The sequence below is a fragment of the Anoplopoma fimbria genome, chromosome 7 (assembly GCF_027596085.1).
Source record: "Anoplopoma fimbria isolate UVic2021 breed Golden Eagle Sablefish chromosome 7, Afim_UVic_2022, whole genome shotgun sequence".
Taxonomy (NCBI): Eukaryota; Metazoa; Chordata; class Actinopteri; order Perciformes; family Anoplopomatidae; genus Anoplopoma; species Anoplopoma fimbria.
In genome coordinates this window covers 252,833-261,319 of record NC_072455.1, presented here as the reverse complement: position 1 = coordinate 261,319, position 8,487 = coordinate 252,833, and the positions used below count along the sequence as shown (strand labels likewise).

The 8,487-nt window shown below is 41.0% G+C and overlaps 1 protein-coding gene across 1 annotated transcript in view; it reads right to left on the bottom strand.

Annotated features, from left to right (window-relative positions):
- LOC129093685 (voltage-gated potassium channel subunit beta-3-like) overlaps positions 1 to 6,511 on the bottom strand; it is a 24,025-nt gene extending 17,514 nt beyond the window's left edge. Inside the window, exon 1 of the mRNA XM_054601775.1 lies at positions 6,213 to 6,511. Within this exon, the coding sequence (XP_054457750.1) occupies positions 6,213 to 6,511 (299 nt within the window). The remainder of the gene's footprint in view (positions 1 to 6,212) is intronic.
- Between the last annotated feature and the right edge of the window lie 1,976 nt (positions 6,512 to 8,487).

Here is an 8,487-nt window from a genome sequence, read left to right as displayed (position 1 = left end):
TATAGACAGAGGAGGTGAGGGTGTAAGGACAGAGGATGTGAGGTCTAAGGACAGAGGAGGTGAGGGTGTAAGGACAGAGGATGTGAGGGTGTAAGGACAGAGGATGTGAGGGTCTAAGGACAGAGGATGTGAGGGTGTAAGGACAGAGGAGTGAGGGATATAAGGACAGAGGAGGATGTCTCATGGTTACAGATTTAAAGCCCTCTGAGGCAAATTTGTAATTTGTGATTCTGGGCTCTACAAAATAAACTGAATTGAATTGAATTGTATTTAGAGGTAATAATACTGCAATGTTATATTGTTATATTGTTATATTGTTTTGGTGAATGGAAATGGAAACCAACGAATAGAACTTTAGATGTTTACTTAAATACTCTCTGAGTAAATCTAAGTTATTTTGCAACACTGATATGTAAGAATAGTGTTTCTCAGCTCGTATTCTGTCGGTCTGTGTGTTGTGTGGAAGCTTCATGCAGATAATCTGAAGCTGAAGACGGAGAAGAAGAAGTGTCTCAGACCCTCCCCCACTCTTCTTCTTCTTCTCTCCATCATGTAGCACACAGCATTGGAGCTGAACACAGAGACACAGTGTGAGCCTGAGGCTGAAGGTATGCTGTCACTAATGTGGATTACAACAGTAGCTGCACAAACCGTCACTCTGATACCAATCTGACTGCTTGTTCTATTTCAACACTGTTTAGGGCTTCCATTAACCAAACTACAGCCACAATATAAACCAAACTACGGCCACAATATAAACCAAACTACGGCAATATAAACCAAACTATACAATATAAACCAAACTACGGCCACAATATAAACCAAACCAAACTAAACCAAACTACGGCCAATATAAACCAAACTACGGCCACAATATAAACCAAACTACGGCCACAATATAAACCAAACTACGGCCACAATATAAACCAAACTACGGCCACAATATAAACCAAACTAAACCAAACTACAATATAAACCAAACTACGGCCACAATATAAACCAAACTACGGCCAAACAATATAAACCAAACTACGGCAATATAAACCAAACTACGCCAAATATAAACCAAACTACGGCCACAATATAAACCAAACTACGGCCACAATATAAACCAAACCAAACAAAACTATAAAACCAAACTACGGCCACAATATAAACCAAACTATAAATATAAACCAAACTACGGCCACAATATAAACCAAACTACGGCCACAATATAAACCAAACTACGGCCACAATATAAACCAAACTACAGCCAAAATATAAACAAACTACGGCTATAAACCAAACTACGGCCACAATATAAACCAAACTACGGCCACAATATAAACCAAACTACGGCCAAAGTATTAACAAAACTACAGCCACAATATAAACCAAACTACGGCCAAAATATAAACCAAACTACGGCCAAAGTATTAACAAAACTACGGCCACAATATAAACCAAACTACGGCCACAATATAAACCAAACTACGGCCAAAGTATTAACAAAACTACAGCCACAATATAAACCAAACTACAGCCACAATATAAACCAAACTACAGCCAAATATAAACAAAACTACAGCCAAAGTATTAACAAAACTACAGCCACAATATAAACCAAACTACAGCCACAATATAAACCAAACTACAGCCACAATATAAACCAAACTACGGCCACAATATAAACCAAACTACGGCCAAAATATAAACCAAACTACAGCCACAATATAAACCAAACTACGGCCACAATATAAACCAAACTACAGCCACAATATAAACCAAACTACAGCCACAATATAAACCAAACTACGGCCACAATATAAACCAAACTACGGCCACAATATAAACCAAACTACGGCCACAATATAAACCAAACTACGGCCACAATATAAACCAAACTACGGCCACAATATAAACCAAACTACAATATAAACCAAATATAAACCAAACTACGGCCACAATATAAACCAAACTAGGGCCACAATATAAACCAAACTACAGCCACAATATAAACCAAACTAGGGCTATCAGCTGGCCTGACACACACAGACACAGTTCTATGTGTAATGTGTTAACACTGTGTTTGAATGTACTAATACTGTACTGTGATGTTGTGCTGGTGGAGGGTGGAGATGCTGATTCAGCCTTCATTCACACACACAAAAACACGAACACACACACAAAAACACGAACACACACACACACACAGAGCTGATAAACGAGAACACAGTCTAATTATTATTGCACGTCAACTGTGCACGTGAAATGCGTGTGATTGACAACCTGTCACCCCTGAAAAATGCGAACATGTCGGCTCATGCCAAAAAGAGGAAAGGATGCCGAAAGCAGAACTTTCAAACAAATATGGACTACTAATGTTGTCTTTACTGAAGTCCAGGTGAACCTGTGTGTTTGGTGTGTGTTTGGTGTGTGTTTGGTGTGTGTTTGGTGTGTGTGGGAGCATGTCGTGTTTAAAGAGGACAGTCTGAAACGGCATCACGAGACGAAACATAGAGAAATACAAACACTGACTGATGCCGAACGAGCGCGGACATCAACGGGTTTACGAGCAAAGCTAGAAACACAACAAGGCTGTGTTACAAAGCTGCATGCAGCAGAGATGAGCGACCAGAACCAGCTGTGTGATGGCCCAGAACAGTGAGCCATTCTCGGAGGGGGAGTTTGTGAAAGAGTGCATGGAAGAAGCGTTTGAAAGCATCCCGCTTTCCCGCCGCACCGTGACGAGAAGGGTGGAGGACATCGCAGAGAATCTGGAGTTTCAGCTGCAAAGTGAAGTGGGAAGCTTCCACTTGTTTTCTTTGGCTTTGGATGAGAGCTGTGACGTCACACACAGCCCAGCTGCTCATAGTTCTCTCTTCAAGCTTACGGAGGAGCCAATGAAAGGAACCACAGCGGGAGGGATCTGTTCACCGGGGTAAACGCATGCATGGACACACTGGGACTCCAATGGGACAGACTGGGACTCCAATGGGACAGACTGGGACTCCACTGGGACAGACTGGGACTCCACTGGGACAGACTGGGACTCCAATGGGACAGACTGGGACTCCAATGGGACAGACTGGCAGGTGTCACTACGGATGGATGTCCGAATGTGACAGGGAAACATGTTGGGCTGTTGAAAAGAATGCAAGATAAAGTGAGTGAACTCAACGCAGAGCAGAACTTGGTGTTTATACATTGTATTATTCATCAGCAAGCGTTGTGCAAGTCAGTGCTGAAACTCAGCCATGTGGTTGATGTTGTTACTACAACAGTTAACTTCATTACATCACAGGCAGTTTGTTTCACTATTGGAGGAGCAAGAGAGCGAACATGGTGATCAGGTACCACACAGCTGTCAGATGGCTCAGCCTGGGCAAAGTGCTAAAAAGGTTTTGGGTTCTGAAATCAGAGATAAAAGAGTTTTGTGAGATGAAAGGCAAAACCATCCCAGAGCTCTCAGATAAGGACTGGATGGCAGATTTAACATTTGCTGTTGATGTGACTGCAATGATGGATGAACTGAACACACAACTGCAGGGCAAGGGCCTTTTGCTCATGAAACGCACAGCCTGGTGAAAGCCTTCATGACAAAGTTGCAATTCATTTCAAGGCAACTAGGCAGCAACAATCTCCAACACATGAAAACCCTGAAAGAAGTCAAACCATCAGCTGATCACCGGCACAGGTACTCATCCAAGCTAGGAGCACTGCATGGTGAGTTTTCAAGGCGTTTTCAAGATTTCAAAAAGGTTGAGGATGAAATGCAGCTGGTTTCCTCTCCCTTTACCTGCAGTGTGGCTGATGCACCCACTGATGTTCAGCTGGACCTCATTGACCTGCAGTCTGATTCACTACTGAAAGAGCACTTTAAGTCAGCATCACTGCTGGAGTTCTACTCTGCTCTCAAGGAGGAGAACTTCCCAAACACGAGGAGACATGCTCAGAAGATGTTGGTTCTCTTTGGCTCCACCTACATATGTGAACAGACATTCTCAGTCATGAAGTACAGATCCTCTCTCACTGATGAACATCTGGCAGCTGTGCTTCACATCTCCACCTCAGACATTCAACCTGACTTTGATGGGCTTGTTAAAGCTCAACAGAGACTGGATTTCTCACACTGAATGAAAAAAAAAGAACTGAAGAACACTAAAATGTGGGAATATAACAAGTGAAATGGGACACTTGATCTTTTTCTTTTTTTTTTGCACAGTTCTGAAAACATTAAATGTTTAATATAGGCATGTAAAGTCAAAAAGGCTACAAAACTGGGACACTTTTCTTTACAGTTACACAGTTCAGTGACATGTCTTGTTTATTTTGTCTACAAAGATGATGTGATGTCTTTAGAAAGCTAAGAAAATCCTTGTTTCAATAGTATATGAAACTCAAAATGCCCTTTGTTATTAATGTGACTGAAAATGAGTCAAATGTTTCACATTTTGTTTATCATTTTGGAAATTCTATTTGAATAAATGATATTTTTGAAAGCTAACCTCACCTTTTAATTGCCAAATAATAACATACACTCTTACCAGCGGTCAAAACAATGCCATTTACTGCTTTTTATATAGAAATAAAATGTATATTATGCATAATTGAGTTCGGCATTTTGGCCCGGCCCTCCAAAATATTTTCAGTTGCTCATTTGGCCCCCTGGGACACATAACTGCCCACCCCTGATCTAATACAACGTCAGATCCATGACTCAGCAGACTCAGGAGCCAATCCGAATCATTGGGATTGAACTGCAACATATATATATATAAATATATATAAATATATATATATATGGTGTGAATGATTAGAGAGATCCTGATGGGCAGGTGGCACCTTGCATGGTGGCTCCTGTCATCAGTGTGTGAATGGGTGTGAATGGGTGATTGATTAGTAATGTAAAAGCGCTTTGAGTGGTCGGAAGACTAGAAAAGCGCTAAACAAGTACAGTCCATTTACCATTTATACAGAGAGAGAGAGAATACATTAATATTATTGATAGAACGAAATAAGAAAAGACGGGTTTGTCAACAATGTTACTGACAATACAATCTAATGTATATAATAATAATAATAAAATAAGTTAAGAATTGAAGAATGTAATAAAGTAACATGAGGCTCTATGTGTATATCTCAGCATTCCCTAGTGGTCAGATAGTGTCATTACAACTGACCTCAGACAGTAGACTTCAACCAGATCAGATCCAAACCAGCCAAACTACAGTCAAGACACAAACTAAAGCCAAACTAAACACTCAAATATAAATATATGATTTATAATATGAACTGAATTACAGCCAAAATACAAACCAAAGCACAGAAGGGGTGGACTATATGACCTAAAGTGTATATCGTGTGTCTTGAGTTTTATTGAGTGTTATATCGCAGCATTACAAAATGAGAAGAGATCCTCAACTCCAGTTATCACTTTATTGACAACGTAAAGGAAACAGATCTTTAGAAAGGAAATAGATTTGGATAAATAATGATTTCATTGGCTCCAAATGAGAATGAAAATGTGGACATACCTGTGTGTCTCACCTGTCTCTCTGTGTCTCTCTGAGTCTCACCTGTCTCTCTCACCTGTCTCCCTGAGTCTCATTACATGACATTACATTACAGTCATGTAGCAGAGGCTTTTCTCCAAAGCGACTTACAGTCAGTAGTATGTTACATATCATTCACCCATTCACACACTGATGACAGGCTACCATCAAGGTGCCACCATCAGACTCTAACTAACATTCATCATCAGTCCACACCGATGGCCTTCAGGAGCAACTTGGGGTTAAGTGTCTTGCCCAAGGACACATCTGAGTCTCAGTCTCACCTGCCTTTGTCTCCCTGAGTCTCACCGACCCTCTGATTGGAGAACTCACCTGTCTCCAGTCTGCCATGCTCCAGTCTCACCTGTCTCCCTGAGTCTCACCTGTCTCACCTCCGGGTCTGTGTCTCTGCCAGCAGATCAGCTCCAGCCTCTTGGCAGTCTCACCTGTCTCCCTGAGTCTCACCTGTCTCTCCTGAGTCTCACCTGTCTCCCTGAGTCTCACCTGTCTCTCTGTGTCTCACCTGTCTCCCTGAGTCTCACCTGTCTCCCTGAGTCTCACCTGTCTCCCTGAGTCTCACCTGTCTCTCTGAGTCTCACCTGTCTCCCTGAGTCTCACCTGTCTCCCTGAGTCTCACCTGTCTCTCTGTGTCTCACCTGTCTCCCTGAGTCTCACCTGTAGGGCATGTTGCTCTGCTCCATGGTGACATCACACTCCTTCAGGTATATCTCCAGTCGTCGTCTCTCCATCAGCCTCCTTGCCGCCTCCAGGATCTGAGACGCCAGAACGGATTCTTCTTTCTCCTTCGTTTCTTTCTTCCCGTCGCCCTTCTCCGGTTTCCCAGGATTCCCTCTGTTCACCTTCGGCTTCTTGTTAAACCCATACAGCTCCTCCACAGAGAACTTCCCGCCTTTTCCTCCTCCAGACGCCGACCCGGCAGCAGCTCCCGTCGCCGGCACCCGACCTGCAAACATGGCCGACCCTGAGGAGAGAGATGGACACGAAAGCAAATGCTAATGCTAATGCTAACAAAGGATTCAAAAATATCAGGGCAAATTCATATAATGAAAGACAATAATGTTAATGACAATAACTACAACCAAACTAACACAAACCGAACTACAACTAAAACACAAACCAAACTACAACTAAAACACAAACTACAACTAAAACACAAACCAAACTACAACTAAAACACAAACCAAACTACAACTAAAACACAAACCAAACTACAACTAAAACACAAACCAAACTACAACTAAAACACAAACCAAACTACGACTAAAACACAAACCAAACTACAACTAAAACACAAACCAAACTACAACTAAAACACAAACCAAACTACAACTAAAACACAAACCAAACTACAACTAAAACACAAACCAAACTACACAAACTAAAAAACACAAACAAACAAAAAACACAAACCAAACTACGACTAAAACAAAAACTAAAACACAAACCAAACTACAACTAAAACACAAACCAAACTACAACTAAAACACAAACCAAACTACAACTAAAACACAAACCAAACTACGACTAAAACACAAACCAAACTACAACTAAAACACAAACCAAACTACAACTAAAACACAAACCAAACTACAACTAAAACACAAACCAAACTACGACAAAACCAAACTACGACACAAACCAAACTAAAAAACACAAACCAAACTACAACTAAAACACAAACCAAACTACAACTAAAACACAAACCAAACTACGACTAAAACACAAACCAAACTACAACTAAAACACAAACAAAACTACAACTAAAACACAAACAAAACTACAACTAAAACACAAACCAAACTACGACTAAAACACAAACCAAACTACAACTAAAACACAAACCAAACTACGACTAAAACACAAACCAAACTACAACTAAAACACAAACCAAACTACAACTAAAACACAAACCAAACTACAACTAAAACACAAACCAAACTACAGCCAAGAACACTGAGATTAAAGTACGGCCAGAATACAAGCAAGAATACAATCAAACTATATCTAAAATACAAACAAAAATTAAGACAGTACACAAATAAAACTACAGCAAAGAAAACACACGCCAAAGTAAAGCCACAATACTAACAAGAATACTGCCAGATACAAACAAAACTATTAATTCAGATTTCCCAGGTAACTGGAATGCAGCATCACAGATAAAATGATAATTGGTCTTTTGGGTTCTGACCACAGGACAAACCTGAGTAACATTCAAAGACCTCACGATTTTATATGGTACGATATCCGTACAGAACAGACTCGGCACTGTTGCTGGTTCTGGGGATCAAACAGGGAAACGTTCTACGTGTGGAACGTAAATGATGAAATGTTTTGTTTCTACCTTTAACTGAAGTAACAAAGTCGTTTGAAAGAGTCCCCTGAAGTTCATGTAGACTACAACACGTCCCATCAGGCCCTGCAGGAGGTTACACACAAACAAAACACTTTACCTGGTTAAAGGAGTCCACACACTCTCTCCACCTTCGTCTGTTTGTCTCTGTCGAGGCTCTGACATGAATCCTGTTGGTTTGATTCCACCAATCAGAGCTCAGATATCACGTCTGTCTGTCTGTCTGGATTAAAACCTGTAGCTCCAAAATATCAAACTCTGTGTACAGATGTTAAATATGGCCTCTTGCCCGGATCCAAAATTAATCTGACCCTAATCTCTCTCTCACACACACACACACACACACACACACACACACACACACACACACACACACACACACACACACACACACACACACACACACACACACACACACACACACACACACACACACACACACACACACACACACACACACACACACACACACACACACACAGGTTGTGTTCCAGCATCCTCTGATCAACATGTTGAAATGTAAACTGAACCGTGTTAAGACTCTTTACTGATTTTATTTTTCTGGTTCCACTTCGA